This window comes from Eufriesea mexicana, unplaced genomic scaffold (assembly GCF_001483705.2).
Source record: "Eufriesea mexicana isolate 0111107269 unplaced genomic scaffold, ASM148370v2 scaffold4673, whole genome shotgun sequence".
In the NCBI taxonomy this organism is placed as follows: domain Eukaryota; kingdom Metazoa; phylum Arthropoda; class Insecta; order Hymenoptera; family Apidae; genus Eufriesea; species Eufriesea mexicana.
The window spans coordinates 535,869-561,421 of record NW_016912643.1 but is presented as its reverse complement, the minus strand read 5'-3'; the positions used below and the strand labels follow the sequence as shown (position 1 = coordinate 561,421).

Here is a 25,553-nt window from a genome sequence, read left to right as displayed (position 1 = left end):
CATTCTTAACGTTGCGTTTTAATAACCCGGAGAATTAATGGAAAATTCGACTATTTTGTAAATGATACGGGCATTGTAAACATTAGTTACGTTTAATGACCGTGGGCGCCGTGCGTTCCACGGTCTGTGTAAAACGAAAAGAGGCATTAAAGTTCGCCGCCGTAAAGCCAGCGGGCCATTAGTTAAAAGGTTTTACAGTTTTATTGGTCGTCTAACGGCCCCGTGAATTTATCGAGCGGATATGACGTAGAGGGTATGCGTCCACGTGCTAATATTCCAACCGCATCCTTTGCGATCGTCGCGTAGAAATGGCAAGGCTAGATAATTTCCGCGTACCCACATGATAAACGTATCGGGTATATTTCGAATAGAATGCGGCCACCATTTTTCTCGCGATTTGATCGTTTAAAAGCCACCCACGGTATGCTACCCGTTATCGATCCTAAAACACGATACGAGCGTTTTCACGCGACATATATTTTGAAAACGCGCGCCACCCGAGGCCACGCCCCCCTTGCTATCGAGCGCCAAGCAAACACGGAAGTTGAAAAATTTCAAGTATACCGTCGCGCCTCGCGAAATACCCTCTGACTTTATGACACACCGGTAACGTCGAGGAAGGAGTTGTTACGAGTTACGAGCAAATGTTTGACGCCACTCTGCACCCAATATTAAGGGCTGTTGCGAAAACATCCTTATCCATTCGATAGGACCCCTTCCGATTTTTCCATTTCGATAGCAGCGTTTCTTGCCTAACACGAATATTTAGATGCATTTTTTGATTCTCTCTAGAGGAATATATTGAGTGGATATATAAAATCAAGCAAACTATTAGGGGTGCAAAATAATGGAAATGAAAGAATAGTTAGTATAAATAAATAATATAGTACTACTTTGGGTCAATTATACCTAATTTTATAATATACGCAAATTTGTAACTGGAAGATATACATGGTGTGCTATTCAAACTGATCATTAGGTGATGCGAAATAATAGAAATCAAAGATTAATTAGTATAAATAAATAATACAGTATTATTTCTGGATTAGTTATTCGTTATATTATTAATATTAAATAAATTAAATTAGTAAAGTAAATTTATTATCATTTAAGTAAAGTGAATTATATATTATATTATTCAAACGATATATTAGATGATATTTATTAATCATTAATGTTTAGGTTATATTATATTGGACAATTAAATATTTAACTAGCAAGCTTAATACTCCCGATAATTTTGAGGTACGCACTTTCAAATATTAATTAGAAATTGTTTTCAATATATCGTTAATTAGTGAGGATTTTAATACGAGGCAGATTCCGTTAAGATGTATAGTGAAAATAATGTTGTCGCCTATATTAATCATGTTGTCAAGCTCTTCAGACAAAAATATTATTATAAATTCAATTAAATTCTTGAATTAAATTGAAATTAATTCCTGGCCTCGTGTGTATTTATCTAGGTATATACTACTCCTCGAAAGTGTCCAACTACTCGTTTACCTTTGAGGTGGTAAAATTTAATACTAAAAGTTCAAATCAAATAAACTGTAATGATTTTATCATTTATTACTAACATTTTTATATTTACTAAAATATTATAATGTACATATTATGATGAATAATAGAATATTATAACGTATTGAAATTACTGTTATAAACAATTAAAATAAGTAATAACAGAATTAACATCTACATGTGTTATCTTATGTGTTATCTTATGACTGTATTTCGTTATTTAGAAATGTATATACAAAATAATTATAGTTTTCAAATGCACTTGTTACTATTAATAAGATAAACTATTATTTTTAAACTAATGGAGAAAACATTATCGTCAATTTCAACAATAATATTTAACAACATTTTATTATTATTTAATATATCACGATATAACAATAATGTATAATAATATTTGATGTATTTATGTATAATACATTAACGTACATAAATTAAACAATAAACATTAAAAATTTACAATGTACATACATACTCCATAAAAATTTAGTTTTAATTTAATTATTAACTTATGCAGTTTAATAAAATAAATAATGCGTTCACTTATAAAAATAGAATTAACAAGAGATAATGTGTATTGAATTTTTGTTTAGAAATTGGAAGTAATTATAAAGAAGCAAATGACTTGAACATTATTTAGCAAGTAATTTATAAAGTCTTTTATAAAATAGTTCATCAAGTATCTTATAAATTTATAAGATAATAATAGTAATTTATCTTATAAAATATTTTATAAAGTATTTATAAAATATAGCAGAATATTAATATATTAATTAGCATATTAGTAGTGTATTAGTTAGTATATTAATATATTAGTATATTATTATCAGTACATTAGCATTTGTGTATTAATTAATATCTTATTATATTAGTACATTTTCTATCGAATTTCCTTGCAACTGCTCAATATTTAACATGTATGAGAACAAGAATTTGGAGTGAATGTGAATAACCAGTGACAGAGTCTGTAAGGGTAGGGATGTGCGGAAAGACTAAGCGCCTGGGATTAGGGGGTAGAAGAGAAGTGCATGGTCACCCAAGGTTTTAGGTGGAGGTGACTACACATGTCCTGAGAAGGTCTGCTTAGTCTGTCTGGGATGAGTGAAAGAGACTGTGAAATAGAAAAAGAAGAGAATTGTAGGAGATAGTACCTCGAATGAAATTCAGTATAAAAATTATTCCGTTTTCACATTTTTTAAAAATATTAAATTAAATATTAAATTAAATATACATTATCGTTTCTTCTACAAATAATATTTTATAGAAATTTTAATTTTAATACTTTATACAAATTTTCACTTCAAATTTTAATTCATGTAGGTTGAAGAAATATACATTTTTCAAATTGACCACTCAGCTTTTTTACTAATAAAGAACATAATTTTAACTTTTCAAAGAAAGCAATTTATTTTATAATTAAAAAAGATGCTTAAAATTTGATCCTTTTAATGTTTCCTTCATATTTTTATATTTTTCAATTAATATTTCCCATAGCAATATTTTTAGTCTTCTTTTTGGTAGGAAGAGTAATTACCCCGAAATCTCCCCTGTAAGGCGACTAATTAATTAACGTCGAAGGTATTTTTTCCAAAAGTAGTTTCCCAGAAGAGAAGCAGAACTTTGTTGCCAACATGTGAAAAAACTTTTGCTAAATAATCTCGTAGTTTCCATTTATTATGGGCCTGAAAAGTACTTTATTTTCAACTTCTTCAAATTACATTTTAAGCTTATTTTTATGCTTTATAGATAAACATATCCCAAAGCTCTTTATACTTTATCATGATATTACATTTTATTAGTATACTATTATAAGAAATAATCTACTTATAACAATTATTAATTAGTAAATTTCAAATTAAAATCAAAATTTGATATTCACTGTAATTTTTAATAATAATTTTCCGATTATAGAGGGTTAATATTAAATTATTTTATTTCGTTTAAACAATTATTTAGAAAAAGTTGATTTGAGAATTTTTTCGTGAATTGCTCAATTTTTAAAGGCCTCGTCATATTCTCTTTATTCGCAAAATTGCTTGAGGAATTAATTTATGCAATAGAATCCTAAAAAAAAAAAAAAAAATTGTAGAGGGCAGGTGCAATTCTGAGAAAATGGTATCATGAGATAATAGAGCAAAATGATCAATCTTCTCCGATCGATGATTATTTTCTATTAAAGAACCATTTTTCTGTTTATATTAGTTGGTATATATTTTATCATATTTCTATTACGTTACTTAGTGTTATAACTATTATTCTATCATGATTCCTGACTAACCTCAGATAAATACCTCAAGATTTGTGATACAGAATCAAACCTTTTTCTTTGTTTAATTTAGGCTAGCTTAACCTAACCTAATCCAATTTCAAATTAACTTTCAGAAGCTATTCTATATATCTCCAAATCTTTCTCCATCTATCCTCATCTTAGCTTGATTGACTTTCTTCCTAACGCATAAACAAAAATTTAACCAAAAAGCAGCTTTTTCAATCCCCAGTTTCATTATTCCACAATTTAAAAAAGATACAAAATCTCAGCAAGTCAGAATTTTATTATGAATATAATACTTCACGTTTCTACTAACACGGGTTACATAATTTTTGCAAAAGTCCAGAGAAAATCCTCATAAGCTGCGAGTTTGCTATTTTCAAGCGTAGTATCCCTTTACAATACTAAGAATATTCGTATTTTCCTCTGTATTAGCCGTACATTATGTTTATCATCAGATGTGCTTATTAAAACGGATAATTCCATTGAGATCTACGCATTACGACTTCGTAGCAGGATTTCGTAAGACCCTGCAGTTGGATCCTGAGAGCCTGTTGCCAGGAATGAACAAGTGAACACACTTACCGAGCTTTTATTTATGCAGGACGTTAACTTCTTCCGTTTTGAACTGCTTAGAGGATTCGGGAGATAAGCCAACAGACATTATTTTAGGTGTTCTGTGTCGAGGTAGTTGCAGTCTGCTCTCTCTTTAGTTTCTTAAGCGGTGTATAGAGGGATTCTTATTAAGAGCCTTGAGTGATAAATTATGGAGGTAAGTGAATAGCCTATTTTATTAATGGCAGAGATTTTAGAGTCCTTTTAAGTACTATGTTTTTAGTCTGCAAAACTGAACTATTTTCTGTGCCTTCTGGAAACAAGTGAATCATTAATATCGAAATTATTTTAGCGATTTTCATAATGCTACAGTTGAGTTCTTTTTTAATTATGAATTTATATAGCTGAGGATATCCAATTTTTGCTTGAAGTTCCTACACGTGTTTTTAAAATTTCGATTTTTGTCTTTTAATCCTTTGCGCTCGACGATTTTTTGGCCAAAGAAGAGTACGAATTGAAAAATTTTCTGCTATAAAGCTTACGATACTTTTCTGAGCAGTAAATAAGAAATTGTATAATAATTAACATGTAGAAGTATTTAATTTCGATACCTCGCACACTGTTACATTATTTAAAATTTGATGTGTTACTTAATATCGTGCTTCGAAATTTTATCAAATGGCGACTGAAGGGCTCCTCTCGAGTGCAAAGGGTTAATTTCGTGTTTTAATTGTATTTGGAGTGCTTCATTTACGCATTTCAAGTTTCACATAAAGCCTCTGTTTTTCATTATATTTTCCATCGTATTTTGAGGTATATTATTTTTCTTTTTTTTCTTGCTTTTTAGCATGTGAAATTAATTTGTTTAAAATAATACTCATGTTGTCCTGATTTTATCGCAAATATTTTTAATCTATACATAAATTAAATTAATTTACCAGTAATAAAATATATAATGCATATATTTTCTTTTATTATAATAATATAATACTGTGACTTTCGTCGTTATACATTTGATAAAATAAATGTAACTCTAGTAGTTCATAATTTTTCCATTTTTCGCGTAACACATCAAATAAAAGTTACAAACTTCTACTATACTATACTATATATATACACACATACATTACAAAAAAAAGGATTACATATATAATGAAAAATATCTTTAATAGCTCTAAACCCAAAACATCTACAGAAGTCTATTCGTGTTTCAAATCACAATACTTCCTTTATATGAAGTATTTCATTTAAATCAAGACAATGGAATATCTCACAAGGGATTGGAGATACTAAAAAATTGTTCTTGCAAAAGTATACTGGCACAAAGGGACACATCATATAATATTAACCCTTTGTATTCGAAAGCCTAACCCTGAGGAGGAACCTAACCCTGAGTCACCATTTAATCAAAATTTCGAAGATCGACATGTCAATCGACGTGTTTAAAATAAATTTAAAATAACGACGCGTGGAATATCGAAATAAAATAACTCTACGTGTTAATTCCTATTCGATTTTTTATTTACCGTTTCAAAAACATCATCGACTTTATAGCACAGAGTCCTCGAATTGCTATTTCTCTGTAGCGAAGAAATTATCGATCGCAAAGTGTAATATTAATATTTTTAAACTCAAAAAAATAACTCGACTTTAAATTTCCCCCACCACTTTATCAACGAAAAAGAGACGTTAAATAATATTATTAAATAATATTTCCTTTTACTTTAAACCTTCTAGTTTCACTGACAATTAAACAACGTTTATAAGAATTATTTTTTAATATTTCCTCAATTAACGTACCTCGTATAGCAGAGTATCTACGTATTAATCTTCGGAAAAAGAATTTAACAGCTTCATATACAGTGCGCATAATAAATTTCAAAGTTTATAAATACTAGCGTCTTTTCAACTTGTAACAAATGTTGCCAAAGGGCACTAGAAAGAAATAATAAAACACGGTGGGCTCGTCGATAGGCTATCTGACGTGGAACGGCTGTTAAGGACACTTCCGTATTCAGTGGCGCCTTCTATTTTCTGCCGGTCGAGTTTATATTGTCGTATTAATATATTACAGAGGACACAGCGGCACAGAATATGCAGCGCGTCCTATTAAATAGTCAAATGTCCCCGAGATTAATTTCGCAGACGCTACCGGAAGGGAAACGGGATTTATCTCGCGACAATTAATCTTCCCCCTTGGACGTCGAAAACGTGCACGAAAGAAAGAGATTACAAACGGATTTCGTTATGCATTAATTAAAAGGAACTACTGATATTTCTTTCGCGAGGAATTATTCGCGGTCGAAATCGTTCTTCGATAGGGACGTTGTTTGATGAGACAACTTGGATTATCTGATTTCCGGCGTTCCTGTTGCGGCCCGGCTGATTAACTAGATTGGGATAATTTAATGCAAAATTGCGAAATTACGAGGCGCTCTGGTACATTGCTACATGTCTGGAATAGAATGTAACGTTTTATTTTTCATGCCTCTGCGAAGAGTATGTTCCTGCATTTTTCATTTACAGCTGCATGATGCATTCGGAATAACAGAATTCTTGCAGTTTTACTTTGAATTACTTTGCTGCTTAGTAGAGGGTAATATATAGAATATATATTATATTATTATATATAACAAGATCATTATTATATTATGTACTATTATTATACAATAAGATCATTATTGTATTATGTGTTATTGTTATTGTATAATATAATATAATATGTAATATATTATTATTATATATAATTTAGAATATTATATTGTTAATACTATTATTAATCATAGTTATTATGTTAAAATTCATGGTTAAAATTGTTTCTTGACAGTGTCGCCATCTGATAAAACCTCTTGAATTATCTAACTCTCAACGTCCAAGTTGAGACTTAAAAGATCAACTAGGCTAAACCAACTTAACAGAAATTACAAAATTATAAAGTGCTTTTGGTATATTGCTATGCTTTCATGTTTCTGTATTCTTCACACAGAGCTGTGTAATCAGATTGTATTCACAGATTATTCGAATATAGCTTTAAATTACTATGTATTTCAACAAAAGTTCACATAAGACGTACTTATACAAACTGCTACTATTATTATTCGAGGATGAAGGTATTTCAAAATTATTCATAACTGAAATTGTTCTTCAATAGGATTATCGTTTGATGACAGCATTTAGACTGTATAATCCTTAATCTTCCATTTATGACCTCAGAGATTAATTAAATTAATTGTATGAATTATTTAAAAATAATTAAAAATTTGTAAAGTACTTTGGAATATTGTTAGACATATAGGATAGGATGTAACGTTTCATTTTTTACGTTTTGGCAGAGCGTGGGTTCCTGCATTTTTCAGCCACAGCTGCAAAATGAAATTGTGATAGCAGCATTGCTGTTTAACTTTGAATTATTTCGTTGCTCGTAGAAGATAAAATTCAGAACACTCGCATAGTAAACCCTTTGCACTCGAGAGGTGAGCTTCAGCCGCCATTTAATCAGATTCTAAAGATCGGTGTTAATTAATATATCAAATTTAAAATTGCCTAACGATGCGTGGAATATCGAAATGAGATAATTCTATGTCTTAATTTGTATACGATTTCTTATTTATCCTTTTAAAAATATCGTCCAGTTTATGGCAGAAAGTCTTCGAATTACTATCCTTTTGTAACAAAAAAATTGTCGAGTGCAAAGGATTAATATCATCATTATTCGTAGTTAATTCTGCCATGACTCAAGGCTAAAGTTGTTCCTTGATAGGATCACTGTTCGATCATCTGAGATCACTTTGATCATCTGATTTCCAACGTCCCTGTTGTGAGCCAAGAAATCAACCAGGCTGGGATAATTTAACAAAAATTAGGAAATTATAAAGTATCCTGACATATCGTTAGATGTCTGAAACAAGATGTATGTTTTATTACCACGATTGCGCAAAGCACGCGAAGCTCCTGCGTATCTTCGAGATCTAGAGTTGCACGATGAATTTGGGGTAACAGACCTCTGCAGAGTAACTTTGAATTACCATGTTCCTTCGCGGAGATTAACTACTGTATATTTATGCCGTTAATTTTGTTGTTATTCGTGACTGATAGCGTCAAGGAATTACTCATGGTCAAAACTGTTCTTCGATGAAGCCGCTGCTTGATGAGACCAGTTAGGTTACCTGACTTCCAACATTGCACTTGCGGCTGAGGAATGAGCTTAAAGCTGACGAACTGATATTTTCTCTGCTTACGTGGGAAAGGATTATAAATAACTCGAGTTCTTTTACTTCAATTTGAGAAATAGATATTTTTAGCTGTTTCTATGGAAATTAAATTGCTATAGGTAGATTACTCGATTTTTGTAGATTAACAATAGTAACGTGCAATGATAACGTAGATGAATAAAATAATATTCAAAATATACGTAACTTCTGTCTCGCATAGAGTTACAAAGGGCTACCGAAAACTAGAGAATTATGAAGTCCTTTGGTGAAATTTTGTACGTTTTATCTTCTACGTTTGAGCAAAGCGTAACCAAGCTCCTGCATCCTTCATCTAAAGCTGCACCATGAATTTTGGGTAACAGATCTTTGGGATGTAACTTTGAATTACTGTGTTGTTTGACAGGGGTAAATTACGAGGTTTGACCAAATTTATGTCGTAAGTATTATTATTTTCTGAGATAATTTAATAAAAATTAAAGAGTTACGAAGTCTTTGATATTATGATACTAAACACTCGAAATAGGATTTATATACGTTCTATCTTCAAAAATTATGAGCTTTCGAATATTTTCATAAGCCAGTGTATATTAATCCTTTGGATTCGAATATATTTTCGCTGTAAAGGAATAAAAATTCAAAATTTGTCTTCTATTCCTATAAACTCGATATTTCGTTGCAAAATAAAATAAAATAAAAATTACGCATTTACGTCAGAAACGTGTCACAAAAATTATTTTATTTCGATAAATCACGTACAGTTTCTCTTAATATAACTATAACCTCTCATTCGTTATTTGAGCTATGGTATTAAAACAAATAACGACTCTCAGATATAAAAAATATTAATAAAAATTGATAAACAAATAGTTAGTCTATTTTTCACTCATAAGATATCAATTAACCACTTATATAAGGCTGAATAGACTAAACTTCTCTGACAATGTTCATGTGAATGAACCCTAAAGCGATTCACGTAATCAGACACTGAGACTCGCGAATGGAGTTAAGCAATTTTTAATTGGCACTGTTCGAAACTACGTTCGTTATGAAAAGTGGAAGCTTTTTTTGAAAAAAATATTGCACATGTAAAGTGTACATAAAAGTTCGCGAGTCACGTTAAAATACAAGGCTCGTTTACGGAAAAAGAGAAATGCGATCGCTCGTAGTTAAACGGTTCGAGGGTCAGAGGGAATATTAAAATCTATCAAGGGATATGAAACGACGGTAAATCTCGTAAACGTACGCTTTGATAATTTTTCATGTTTGACAGTCGAAATTAATTAATGAAAGTTGGTCGAGCTAATTTTATAACAGAGAAGCGTGGCGCTGCAAAAATATTAATTAAGAGGTCTTCTGAATTTAAAATAATAATGCGTGTAAAAAGAAATTGTTTCAACGTTACTTCAAATTTATCTTAATAATATTTATCAAAGGGAACGGGCTACTCGTCTGGCTTGAGGCGCTACTGCAGCGGTTATTAATACAGGGATGTTATGACGTTAGGTTCGTTAGTTATCTAACTGTTATTTAACGTATTGTACGAATAATTTCACGTGTCTATGAAATTAGAATAAACGAAGAAATTAAGGTAACGACATTGCTCATTAACGTTGTCATTTTCCGAGAAAAATGTTAAATAATATTTGATGTTTTCAGCAGTGAATTTTAACATGCCTTGAACGAAATTTCACGTGCTTTGGGAATTTGAAAGCGCAGCTTGTTTAATTTTTTAATGGAAATGTTGCGCTTCAAAGTAATGGCGTTAATGTAACTATAGAATATGAGATTGTGATAAAATATTTTTTGGAAATTAGAAAATTAATTGCTATCCAGTAGGAAAATTTTTTAATATTTTATTCTATGTTCTAATATTTTGCGTGTCTTTAAATATAGAATTATTTTATTATTTATCCTTTAAAATGCACGATTTTTTCCTGATTGAAAGTGATATTAAACTAACGGGAAGTTATATTGAAGGAAAATTGATTATATATCTTCTGTCAGAATTTGAAAATCAAGTACAAAAGAATTACTGTAAAATTTCTGTTTGAAAGTATTTTATCGTTCTATAGAAATATCTGATTTTTAAATCTAGAATTAAATATGATAAAAAGAATTACTAATTTTAGTTTTTGAAATTACTAAAAATTACTTAATTTTAAAAAAGTTACTAATTTTTCAGTGAAAATTAGAAAATCAATCAGTAAAAAGTTACCAACACATTTCTATTTAAAAATATTCTATTTTTTCCAAATATGTATATAATTTTTATGCCATTTGAATTAAAGTTATGATTATGTGAAACTTGATGAAAAGTAAATTATTCCAAAATCATAAATCAAAATTAGAAAATTATTAGACAAATATTACTAAAATATTTCTGCTTGAAAATACTTCATTATTCTTTAAAAACATGTAATCTTCATTGAATTTCAAATAAAATCTCACAGACATAAAACAATAATTTCAATATAAATTCATTTCTGAATGTTACTGTGTATCGTGTGAATAAACTTCTTTATTCAACGTTATGTAAAATTACAAACATCCCAATTTGAAAATATTTTATTATCTTTTGTATTTTCACTGAATTCGAATTAAAATCACACCGATATACGATAAAACAAAAATTTCAACGTAAATTAATTTCCGAATATTATTGCATCGTGTCAATAAAATGCTCTATAAAATTACAAATATTCCTATTCGAAAATAATTTATTCCTCTCCGTGAACACGTGATTTTCGCTTAATTCGAATTAAAATCACATCGATATAAAATAAAACAATTAATTTCGAATCACGGTGAAAGATAATTAGAATTCTTAATTGTATAAGCTTCCCTACAAATTTGCATTCGTTTTTAAATTCAGTTACAAATGAATATATTCATTCGCGTCGGATAAAAGCAGCCCTCTTTCACGAATAAAAATACGCGGACGAAGAACGGAGTGCTTTTGTTATTAAAATATGTATTTGCGACGTTGTATTTATATTCGGTAACCTATATATTCAATTGTCCATCCCATTTATATTTCATCGCGTAAAAATAATGTAGCTGACAATAAGTAAATTCAGGTTTTTGTCCAAGGCTGATTCTATTCACGTTATTCAAACGACTCGTGTGCTGCTTATAATTTGTAACAAAAGGCATTTATACACTGTTCAATGATTTTGCCCTTTATCGACGTACGAATTAAAGCAATTTACAGTATTGTAATTATACTGGCAAGTTCATACAAATTCCTGAGTAAACAAAGCAGCTGAATATTTTAACGTAATTGTTCCCTTCTCCAGAAACCGTTTCTTTATTATCTTCCGCCATTTTGACAACGATTAAAATAATTAAAAATCCTTATTTTCCTTTCAGAAAATTAATTCGTGAGGTAATTTTTTATATATTTTAAGGTATTTTTGAGTTTATAAATTATTAAATTATATAGTATTAAGTTTATAAGTATATTATTATATAGTATTAAGTTTATAAGTTAAGTTAAATTTAAATTTAAATTGAAATTTATTAAATTTAGCAATTTAGTTGCAATTAAATACTATATTTAGAATACGATTTAGAAATCGAGAACAGAATTTTGTGAAGAGAAAATCGATTAAATCTTTGTACTCGGAAGAAGTTTCGGTTTGTCATTTGCTTTAATGCCATAACTTCAATGCTGTATGAGAAATAATAACTGCAACATATTGGTATTATGGAAAATAACTAGATATGAAATATCGAAATATAATAATTTTTTAAATTTATTTATGATGCAAAAATACGATTCTTTGTTTTATTTTAGTATAAAAGATATTATTGCCTTTATATATTATTATGTACTTTTATTATTATATATTGACTTTATATACATATAACATGTATATATATAATAAAAGTATAAGAGAACAAATTTAAAGCAATTATTTTGATTATCTTACATTTATTAAAAATTGCTGAAGGAAGCGATTTATCAGAAATATATTCATGTAATATTGCTTATGATTGATTTTATGGTAATGCATTTAGTAGTAATACATTCATGAAATTTGTCAAAAAAATTTCATGATTCAGCTGAATTGATAGAAAAAATTCAGGGGAAAAGTAATTTATATAAGTTTGATCATAATTCCCAGCAGGCTGGAACGTAAAAAACAGGATTGGATGAAATGACAGCTCTATAAAATCGAATTTCCTACAAAGTATTAAACCTTTAAAAGTTATAAAAATGGTACTTTTTGCAATAAAATACTTTTTAAGCTTTATTCAGGAAAAAATATATTCTACGATTTTATATGAATAAATTGAATGATAATGAAGAATTAGTAAATATATTTTAAGAAACTTCGTCATAAAATGGCCTATGAAGTTAATAATTATGGTTAATTAAAACTGTCTTCTCTCCCTCACTATTATTATGACTTGCATTAAGCACTCTTTCAGTTCATTCTCTTCCTCTCTCACTCACTTTCTGCAATTGTCTCCTTCCAAATAAATTAACATTACAAACTAACATTAATCACATTACATTACATTAAATTACAAATCAACACTCACACCACACCATCTCTTATGATGTGCGAGACTCGTGGTAAGAACATTGGGCCAAACACGAGTTTCACGGTTGAGAGACGTGGCTCGTAGATAGGGTCCAACGTAAACATCATGGGTCAGACTCCTCTTTAATTTTCGTCAACGTTTTTCTGTTTCAGTTTCGTGTTATTCTCTGTTACGTTCAGACGAAATGGTTCGACGAGTCTCGACGTGCACTATGCGCCCGCGAGAAGAAGGCACAACGTGTTTACACCTTCACGGTTCACTAACTCCGCTGACACTTCCATGATCACAGGCAGTGACCGTTATTAGCTAAAGACGGTGACGAAGATCATCTTGGGGTCGTAGTGAGACCGAGTGAGACAAAATAATGGCGGCATCGGTGTAGTCTTTCAATTGTAATGTTAGCTTTCTGTTTCTTAATAGTTCACATTTAGATTGAAAGACTATGCCGATGCTGCCATTATTTTGTCTCGTTCGGTCTCACTACGTCCCATCAATGATCTTTGTCACTGTCTTCTGCCATTAGTGGTTACTGCCTGTGATTATAGAAGTGTCAATGAACTTCGGCAGGAGTGGGGATGTATACGTGCTATGCCTTCTTCTTGCGGACGCATAGTATACACGACGTTGCTGTTGATTATGGCACGCGCCATCGGAACTTAAATGGTAAGTGCTTAATTCTTCATATTTTTCTTCTTTTTAACTTTTTCGTGAAGTAATTATCTTTAGTTACTATTTTCGTAAAGTAATCATCCTTAGAAAATTAAAATCCGAACGAACGTAATTAAAAAATAATTATTTTTTATCACTTTTAATTTAATTTAATGTGATAAGTAATGTGTAAGTGATTTACATGAAATAAATTCTACCATATACACACGTACATTGACACAGGAATAATAGTGATATTACGTAGGAAAATTTATGTTAAATAATTAAAGATAATAATTCTATTCTATGAAATATATATTTTATGTTTTAAATGAATTTATTTTATCCAAAACTGTCTTAAATAACTGAAATAAAATACCTATTTTAATTTACAAAAATTAGAGAATAAGCAAACAAGTAAAAGTACATGGTGCATAGAAAAATATTCTTTCGAATAATTTCTGAATGTATTTAGTTTGTTGTTTAATTTCTAGTTCGTGTTTCTATATATTAAATCAACGTTTCGTGTATTGTAATTGCGTGCAGGTACGTTTCTTCACTCGTAATTTTTTTTCTCGAAAAACCTTAATTTATAATTGTCTATAGAACAATATATTTCCCTTATAGCTTATCACCAACTTTTATAATAATAGCGTTGATGATTTAAAAAGTTCATATTTTAGCCTTCAATTTAAAAATTTTTAAATTGGTCAGATATTTTTCACTTATAAATAAAAATTTTATACCAATACTGCTAGTAATTTAGAAAATTGATACACGAATTATCTTTACAAACGTAAAAATAGAAAATTCCCTAGATATTTCTAACTCATTAATTAAAATTTTATACTAATTATCCTAATTTAAAAAATCCCTACAAAAATAAACTATACCTCAGATTTAAATTTCAAATTTGAGAAACTGATTAGAAATCTGAGCCCTTCACGTGTCAAATCAAAATCCATAATATAAATTCATTTTATTCAATCCAAAATATAAATTCATTCCAAATATAAAGACCTAAGCTCCCATTAGGTGTCCCAGCATCAAAATTTAAACAAAATAAAAAATTAAACAGATTAAAAGTTAATTACTAATTTGTGAATGGTTCATTTATTATTTACAATCTTTATATTCCGAGCTATTTAACTTTCGACACCGAATAGCAAGATGAGGGTCTGTCCAAGAAGAAATAATGGGAACAAAGGGAAGTTTGATCTCTGAGTCGGCCAGCGATACGTGCCCATGGGATATTAGCGGTGTAACGAGTATTAATGACTCACCTGTGGCTGAGGGACGCAGGTTAGATCTATGGTGTCGCCCAACATGTCAGGGTCTATTACTCTAATACCCGGAAGAATTGTCGAGCCAACTGGAAGGTCCTCCTCGGCTACAGCCTCGTATGGCACGTTCAGAAAATGTGGTGGATTGTCGTTCTCGTCCAAAACGATCACGAATGCGTCCACGCCGACGATGTTCGGCTGTTGGCCCGCAGGTACTTCATCTTCCAACGTCACGCGAAACCGTATTGTATCATTCTCCTGAAACAGTCGAATAATCTTCATGAGTATCGAGTATTTACTAATTTCAGGATCAAAGCTGACTAGTAAGTCTTAATTTTAATATTTTTCTATCTTTTTTTTGAAATTTCTATTTTTCTAGCGAATTTCAGACCATTTTTCTGCTTAAAATTCGAGAAGGTAGAAACGAGATTTTGTAAGCTTCTTTACTTTCTTATACTTGGCTTCTCTTTTCTCTCTTTTTCCCCTTTTTTCTCTTTTTCATTAAAGTACGTATACAGGTAGGTATTTCCCACAATTTGGGATAAATCGGAACAAAATAACCTAATTCGGGCAACTAGGTGCCCTGAATTATTTATCAAAATATTCAGGACACGAGATGAAAACTTTGAATTCTTTCAATTCCTTTTAGAAAATTCTCACGATCACTATACAGTGTATAGTATATGTAGGGATGATGGTATGTATTGTGAAGTGAACTGGATTAGAGAATTAGAAGTGTAAATGAAAAATGGTTAGTGTATTGGATCATCAGTATGTTAGTATACATTGTAAGCAGTACAATATTTTAATTGCAGGTACTACAATTGTATTGTATAATTTATGCAGAGTTTGTACAAATGGAATGACACATGAGGAAAATATTTTGCACGATCTGTCTGACTTCTCTGATATTTTCTTCTGTCATAGCAATAGAATAAGTTACGTCGTCGTTATTTTTATCTTGTATCAGATACTTCATCTTTCATCTGTCCTGTTCACTCTCTTCGTTACAAAATGTGATATAATTTTATTCGTAGATTTGATATTTTCAGCTAACAATGAAAATTTTGATGATCTATCTTTATAACTGTTAGAGAAGATGAACCTATTATACTATCATTTCGAATTTCAATCTGTATGTACAGGGATGTATATTATTTCTGGAAATGGGTGTTTGAGATATTGTAGTTTTATTTCGTATCACGGTATTATTGTAGTTACACAGTGTATAGTAGAATTCCATTAATCCATGATCCAATGAATTACACGGTCTAAGTAGATCCAGTAGACTAGTATCCCATGACAGTATCCCACAAACGTCATTCAACAACCTCGGTAATCGATTAACACATTCAAGATCAATGATAAGGTACACGAGTCATTTAATATCTCACCCGTGTAGCTGATGACTCAGTGTGTGCGTATTATCGGTTAGTGCACAGACCACTGCGTGCATCAATTTATTCGAAAGTCTAACTATAAGTACAGAATGAAGTGTGTATAAAATAACAATATTTCGTTGATAATGTTAATAATATATTATTAATAACGTTAATTATAATTCGTTGATATTTTATTATAAAATCAATGACGTTAATTATAATTTGTTGATATTTTAATTTCTTCAATTATTATATTATCTAGAAAAATATAGCCAAATTTCGGAAATCCTACTGCAATAATTTGGATTCAATTATATCTAAAAGAATATAGCCAACTTTTGGGAATTCTTCTGCAATAATTTGGATTTAATTATATCTAGGAAAATATAGCCAAATTTTGGGAATTCTGCCGAAATAATTTGGATTTAAATATATTATACAAGAATACTTTTAAAACTGATTATTGTCAAGGCCAATTTAAATTGTGCTATGCTTCTGTTCACTTTTATTGTGACAATCTTACTAACTGATATCCTGTTCATAAAGAGGATATAAAAAGGATCATATCAATTGAAATGTTATTGTCACTGGACAACATTTTCATTCCAGTATTTTAGTTGAAAGTAGAGGACTTACAAGTGAAAATTAAAAAGCGTGGTCCACTATCCAGGCACAAGAAGTACAAATCGATGAGACATAGGTCCTGTTTTCACTCCAGGTCATCTTCAGTCAATTAATCTTGGATAACGAACATTAATTGAGAGAAAAACAAACGTCGTTAAGTTTCAAGGAACCATCTATCCACTGCACAGAGTGGCACCTCGTTTGGGAAGCTTTCAAGCTTTCGAGTTTAACGAACAAGATTTCTTTTAGTTGATGCATCAAAATCAACACTCCTAACTGGCTAACAGACTATGCTTTTCCTTAACGATTATCCTTCTATTTATTCTTAATGTTCATTCATTCAAAATGATAATGATCATGATGATAATGATGATATATCATTGAACGCGATATGATAGATACGAATTTCAAATTTTCTTTAGAAGTGTTTTTCAACAAATATTGAAATAATTTAGTCGTCAATCCATTATTTCACTCCTTAATATCTCTTTTCAAATCTTTTAATTGTCATTTGAAAATTTGTATACTGCTTTTCTCGAAGCTTTTCAAACCATGTTACTTTGGTTTAATACCTTGACTCGTTTTAGTGAACTCTTTCAGTCGACACTAAAAGAGTTAAGCTGCAATCACACGATGTCAACCTCTTTGAGTAGTTGCTTTAACACCTGTATACAGCTCATTACATTTACTGTCAGTAGAAGCAATAAAATCCTTCAATTCTTGCAACGTGAATATTCGAGATAAATATGTGCATTATATTTGTTTTCTAAAATGAAGAAAAGTGAAACAATTTTGCAGGGACACTTTGTTAATATAAATATTAAATATTATAATATTATAAGTACTATATATATACTAATATTATAGTACTGTAAATATTAACTAAATATAAACTATGTTAATATAAATGCAAGACATCTGTTTAATAAATTATCTCAGCTGTAAAATATTTATTAACACCTGTTACTATTGATCTATTTTCCATTTTTCTATTCTGCACATCACAGACCTATACCTACATGCTTATGAAGCATTTCCAAGTACCTTCCACTTTACAAAATGTCAAGAAATCTTCAAATGTTTAATCACATATAGCAGAAATCTACAATTAGAATAAGACAATCATGTTATTAATCCTTTGACATAAATTAGCCATTTGGAGTGACCTTTCAGTGACAAGCTATTTTTCCTATGAATTAATAAATAATTATCACACACAAAGAGAGTTTAAGAGAATTTGTAACACGTGTTATCCATTCTATAGACCAGATTTTACTAGTCTATTGCAATTCTGTTGGGAAGATTATTAGAGGAAGACCTAATGCCTTCACAGGCAACCTAAAAGGCAAAATCGTGTGCTTTCGTGGTTAACTGAGGCCTCGGAACCTTGCATATATTAGAGGTTGGCTTCGCAGGCACAACGTATGTCACAGTATAAGTGGATTGTACAGCGAATCTAAACTATTACTGAAGTTGGAACAATGAAAATGAATATGCGCGTGATAGAGAGAACTGGTCTGCTCTTGCATTCCCTTCTCCATATGGAATCGATGTAAATTCTCCTTGCATCAATCATTTTTCGTTCAGTCGAGGGAATGTCACTCATACTATCGATCAACGTGGTTAGTTTGGTGAAAGGGGAAAAGGTGTGGACCAATTCCCATGGCAGATATTACTAAACACAGAAGCGGTAAAGATTTGCATATCAACTCTGACCATTTTGAGTTCGGTGAATGTGTACCTTCACTGAAGCGTTCCGTGAATGTGAAAGACTTCGTTCGATTGCAAATAATGAATTCACATTCACTATTGGTTACACACCATTTCCCCCGATCGTTTGATTTTATTATCAAGGATTGATTGATTTCGAAGAGAGATTTTCTTTGTTCTATTCACTATAGTTTAAATTATTGTCAACGCACGGAGTGTCATAGATCAATCATAGTGTCACCATCTAATGATATATTTTGGATTAAATACTTAATTTACAGGTGATCTTCAATTTGATTATACAGTCACTGTCTTTGGGCCAAAGCTGACCCTAATGACATTAAATCCATTTTCTTAATTGTATAATAATGAAGAAATGAGTATAATAATTAGTCGTATTTGTAAGTGTGACAATTCCAGTCAATGACAAAAATTCATGTGGTTTATCTCTATCACTGTGTTTGAGAAACTGGACATAGATTATGACCACTCGTGTCCTACATTATTAATCGGACTTACGTTCTTCCTAAATCCTAATTTAATAGTTACACATAGTAAATACCTATTACGGATTAAATGATTAAACTGCAGTATACTTTAGATCAGCATTTCTCAATTTTTGTATTACTATTCAATATTGGTTCACGTAAAATTCTTGACTGATCGTAAAATAAGAATCATTAAACCAAAATTCTTCTAAAATTACCTTTCAGGACTGCCCAATATTAATTAAAGAAAGAGGAAAACTAAGTACCAAGGAACTAGGCACTAATAGATTTAACCCCTTGCACTACAATGATTTTTCTAATTTTTTTTACTAAGCCGACAAGTTAAATTGTAATACGTTTCCATAAAAATGTTTTCATTTTGATTAAATATGAAAAATAATCCCGAATTGATTGGTAGCCTTCTTGTGCCAAGAGTTAGGTTAGGTTAAATACCGTAATTAAAGCAAGAAAACTAGAGGTACCAACAGATTTAACTCTTTGCACTACAATGACGAGTCTAACTCGTCACGAATTCTTCATGTCAAATCTCACGATTATAAGCTATACTAATTACGTGACCATAACTACGTTTCATACGTTTTACCTTGCACAAAATTCGAAAAATTTCTAAAATTTGTATATAATTTCGTGGTACATAGAATAGGTATATATTGGTTAACTGAAATTAAATATTACTTCGATGTATACTTTTTCATAAATAAATCATAGTGCAAGAAATTAGAAGTAGCTTTAGACGATGTTCAATGTTTAAAAGCAATTTGTTGCATTCATTACTGAAGCCTACCTTAAATTACTGAATTGTCGCTAATAACCTCAGTAATAGATGCGACATTAACCCTTTGACTACAGTGGGCACCTAAAGGCGCTCAGAAATCTTGCTTTTGTAATACTGTGAACATCAAAAGCATCTCAAAAATCCTTTTTCCTGTTAAATTTCAAGTATGAACAGTAACAATTTACTGCAGAATACAAAGAAATAAATAATGTTATTTTAATATAGTGGAATATAGTGTTTCGATTATTGTTTGAATATACAATAATTCCTCAGAAATGCACATCTAACGAAAAATTTCACCGTTCTCGGTGTATATTGCAAATGGATTCCTACCGTATGGTACGGCTGGTACGTTTCAAAGTCTGCCATAGTCAAAGAGTTAAACCGTAGAAAAAGAAAAAATTTAATATAAAAAGGAAAGACGAGATCGAAGTATTTGTCATAAAGGTATCCAGTGAAAATTCGTGTGGACCGCTATTAACAAAAATGTATCTACCACGGAACATCTATTCTTTGAGACGTCGGAAACCCGAAGGTGAAAATCGAAGCATAGAAACGCAGCATCGAAAGTAAATTTGCCAAGAAGTTAAAGAGTCCGTTCGATTTCTAACTTCCATTTTACGTTCGCGAGGAACGGTTCACGTTCGACGACTGAAATCGACTTGCGAATGATCGATTTCCTAAAAGAGAAGCAACGAGGTAGCTCTGGTTTCTCACGTAACGGTAAAGGCACGTCTCGGGCCAAATCAAAAGGCTTCTTTGAAGGACAGTAAAACTTCCGCAGTAACTTCGCTACCTTCGAACGTGCACCGTGCTCGGCCATGCATGCGTAACGGCCGAGTCACAATGACGGTGGTTTGCAACGAAGTGAATCTCAAGTGACGTCGACCTAATTGTGCACGATCGCACGTGTACAACGTGGAGAAAATAACGAGCTGCCTGGAAAACGGAAGCTGCACGAGGAGGAACATTTTTACCAACGAAGGCAACTCGCGAGGAGAACACTTTTGAAAGAAATCGAAAATTTTTCCCTTATTCAGTTTTATCTTAATTAACAGGTTGACAATTTTTTCGGGTGGTTTGTTCAAAAACAGATTCCTTTGAGGTATCATAGAATTTCAATTTAGACATGTCTCACATTGGGTACCTAAATGCTGACTTTCATGACTTTCAAAATATTTTTGAGGTTATGTAAGTATTTTATATTTGCTATTATAATATTATATATTATTATATTTGCTATTATTAAGCATGTATTGTATTTTCAAGAAGCTGATATATTCCTATAATCCTTATGTTTGTCAAAGTTTATAATGTAGACACTGATATTCAGCAATTTTGAGATTATGTTATGGAAGGAATGCTATTACACCTATTGCATTTTATCCCTTTGTGCTATAATTGTCTTCGTAGTTTGTTCTCGGCCAACTTTGATTTAATTTTTCTGGTTTTGATATCACATGTTAGGTATGAAGCAATTGCTTGCAGTTATTTAAAGTTTAATGTTTTATTAACAAAACGATCGTTCCTAAAGAATGTATAATATCAAAATACGAATACTTAGTTCATTGTTATTTATACTTTTTTTAAAGTATGGTACTTTTTAAAACAATCTCCTATATGTAAAAATAGCTTCCTGTCGCAAGTTTCATAAAAGTAGACTGTTGTTCGCCTTCTGCCTTTTATTTTTCGATTTGAACATATTAGGCAGTCAGTATGTTTGCCTTGAGGATTTGCCATTAGTATATGTAATTTACCATCTAATCTTCGCGCCTTGTCGAAAATTGTCCACAAGTAACTTTGAGACAATTCAATGCGATTGTGTTTGAACATTTGATAAGGAACACTAATATTATTATTGTCAAAGTCCATAACTTGAATACTGACACCTAGCAAAAATATTTTTGAGATGGTCATATAGAAAATATGCTAATAGGTTTACAATATGAAGGAATGGCGAACAAGCCATAGTAATTAATTAGGATCATGTCATCCCCAGCTCAATACCAATTGCTGTGTCATACTGTTGGCCCTAGAATCAACGACCTCAGCACGTAGACCACAACCTTTGGATGTGGGAACACCGTTAATTAGCGGAAAATTCGTATTGTAAATTAGCAACTGTCTGAAGATCGATGGTCTCACCCCTGGGATAGGACTGAGAAACCTATGCTTTACAAATTTACTAATTAGGCACACATGCTTCTGCCCGGAAGTTGCTTGACTGCAAAATACCCTCCCATTCGAGTAGATTCACTATTTAAGTGGAAGACTGAAAAATCAGTGAAAACAAATTTGTAAAAAATGTTTACGTAACTCGAAGTATTAAATGAATAAGTTGATAGTAAATGGTAATTAACGAACAAAGTTAAAGTTCGAAATTAATCAACAATTTTTTCCGGTTTACTGCTTAGTGTTAGTTACAGCTGCAAATTGCAGACCTAACCTAACCTAATACGAGCGCTAGCGCCATCTGCGATGTCACTGCGATATCAATCGGAACTCTCAGTAGATGCAATAATTTACGATCCTGTCATATTACTCGAATCAACTATACGTCCGATACAACACTCTTCCATGTTTCGAACTTCCTCTTTTTGAAGTCATAACTCATAATTTCAACGCTGCTAAATTATGACAGATGCAGTATATTACTGTCCTTCCACGGTATACACCAACAATTCTAAAACCGATGTCAGAGTTTAACACAGAGTTTAACAGAGTTTAATTAATACAATGATACTACGTGTTTCATGAATGCTTGGCTCTATAAATACTGATTATACTACTTACTCGATGGTACATCACTATTCGTTAGCTTAAAATGGATGTAAAATATCTTTTCATGTAATTAGCTATAATAATAAAGCATGTTTATTTAAATTTTATCACGAATTTTTCTTCGAAAATACTTTTAACATTACTTGGAATATCATTCTTAACAATTATTTCAGTTATACGAACTACAAATGACATTTTCTTGCAAATTTGGATTTCAATAATTCAATCGCATAGTACTGACCTGCTTCAAGGTGATTTGAATTTTTTGAAGTCAAAGTCGCTTCAAAGCTTTAACGTAACTGTGTTCATAGTTAAGAATGTACTTTGAAAACTTAAAAATTGCATACTAAAAATTCAATAATATTTTCATACTTTTCTAAGCAATAATGTGTATCCATCTGAACATATTCTTAAAAATTAAATTACAACAAAAGGCTTAAACTTGACAATACTGAAATCAAAAGATGTTTAATACAGGATAAATGCATATATAAGTATTTCAGATAAAACGATAAATATATTACATCATACTGACGTATAAATTTATTATACTCGGTATACTGAAAATTCAACAAAAATTTGGTCTTCGACTGATAAAACAAAGTCAGATAAAGATTATAAAAGAATCTCTAAGAAAATTATTATTCACCTTAAAAATATATTTTTTCCAAAAAATATCTATTTATATACCCTACTCATAAATACTCTCTTGCTATCCTAATGTTTTCATTATTTGAAAATTTAATTATACCACAAACCAATTAAAACTTTCTTACAATTCGAAGAAACGTCCAAAGGCATGTTTTTCGCGCATTATTACGAAGATAATTTGACCGAAATGGAGCCTCCTGAAAAACGCTATGAAAAGCAGGGGTTGCGGTTCGGCGCTACTCGACGGAAGCCCGGAGCGGAACAGGAAGTGAAAAAGAGACGGAATCGCGCAATCCAACGTAATGACTGCAATTTAGCAGGAGGTCAAGGATTCAAATACGATGCAGGGGTCTTATCGTGCGCATCATCGTGTTGCACGCGTTTGCCTCTCCCGCAAACACGAACAATTCGCGAGCATGGTAATTTCGACTTGACAGACCGGAGAACTTCCCTTTCCCGTCCGTGAACACATGCCCAGATTCATCGTGCCTCTTCATCTTATCCATCACTTCATCCTCTTCTCCCCCCGTCCCTATTCTTGTATCTCCGATTCTGAATAACCTTGGGAACTTTTCTCCCTCTTGGAAGTACCACAGTCACGCGACATTTTATCCTGCATCCCCTCGCCCTCTCGCCATCGCTATCCGTTTCTTCTTCCCTTTGAATCTCCTTTTTAGTCCGCGGTTATCTTTCCGTTCTTCCGGCGCGCTGTTTTTTTATTTTTCCCTTCTCGTCTCCCGTCCCTTTTGCCCTCATCACCGTGTCCAAGCCCGGTGCGGTTCTGCGACGTTTCCAGATAATTCTACTCTCATTCTTGAGTTTCCTGTCGGTTGCAGACAGAGAAACGGGCGGCACAGCCATTTCCAAGGGACACAATGCACTACCGGCAACGTCGCAGCTAAAGGTTTATCCCAGCGCCCTCTCAACCCATTGCTCCGCCATCGTGTATCGCGAGTACGTGCAGGGAATCGCGATCCAGCGGACAAAAGACCGACATAGCCGTATTTCGGCTGGTTTTGCGCTTTTATTTTGGCAGCACGCTCACGATAGCAGCGGCGGCCCTTGCACGAACAGCAAACACCGTGATCAGTCGAAACTGTGACTCCATCTTCATCGATGCGATCGTCACGAGGTGTTGCTCGTGCCGCCGGAGCTTAGCCCAAGTGTCGACAGAGGCGCTGCGGTAGCTCGCTACTTGAAGCCTCGATGCCACTTTTGATTGTGATCAAAGGACGTTGCATGACCAATTGCGGGATTATGAAGCCTTTAACTGCAGAGCCGAGCTTTCACCCGTGCAATTGTGATGAACGGAAAATGAAATTTCAGCGGATTGCTGGTTCCAGATAGTGATTTGATATTTGTTGGGGAAGATGGGGGATTAATGCTAGGACTGCCGACCCATTATTCGTATTTGAATATCGTATACGGAGATAATAAATGGTGCCAGTTGTTTTGTTTTGGTGGCTTCGAAGCTAAGGTGATTGGAGTAAAGTTATAGTCGCTTAACTGTAGAGTAGATAGTTTCTCTCAGTTTGTGTTGCATTGTTGGTAATCAAATTAATCTTCGTTGTAGGAGTTTGTTAAATATAGTTGTTTCATTAATAGAATAAATATTATACGGACGCTGAACTGCGTCAGTTTATTGGCATTATAGTCTCCTGGGCAATAGAGCTTCTGTGCATTTAGAACTCTCATTCACACAGCTACTTATAGAAATAAAAATGTAAATAGTAGATACAATTAAACAAATATTTATCAGTTTTTTCAATAAAATCAGTATTTAAAGATTACGCATTGTTCATAATGGTAATGTATTTTTGGAAACAATTTTGTATTTGTTTATAGTTATATTATTCCTGCTTGGACAGTATAGTCTTTTTTCACAGTACTTTCACAGTACAGTGTTCTTCCACAATACTTCTATGTACTACAGTGATTTGAATTTTTCCCGCCGAATTTTTACTCCATAGTATCAAATCCTAATGATTTCTATGAAGTATTATCTTTAGATAGTAATGGTTTGTTTAACTTCCATGAAGTCTGTCACAGATCAAAGGGACGTTGATATGATAGTATGGTTAGC

General features: G+C 31.8%; 1 protein-coding gene across 1 annotated transcript in view; it reads right to left on the bottom strand.

The window, feature by feature from the left end:
• Cad87A (cadherin 87A) overlaps positions 1-25,553 on the bottom strand; it is a 97,606-nt gene that overhangs the window by 15,350 nt on the left and 56,703 nt on the right. The window contains exon 3 of the mRNA XM_017905818.1: positions 15,039-15,296. Coding sequence (XP_017761307.1) covers positions 15,039-15,296 — 258 coding nt within the window. The remainder of the gene's footprint in view (positions 1-15,038; positions 15,297-25,553) is intronic.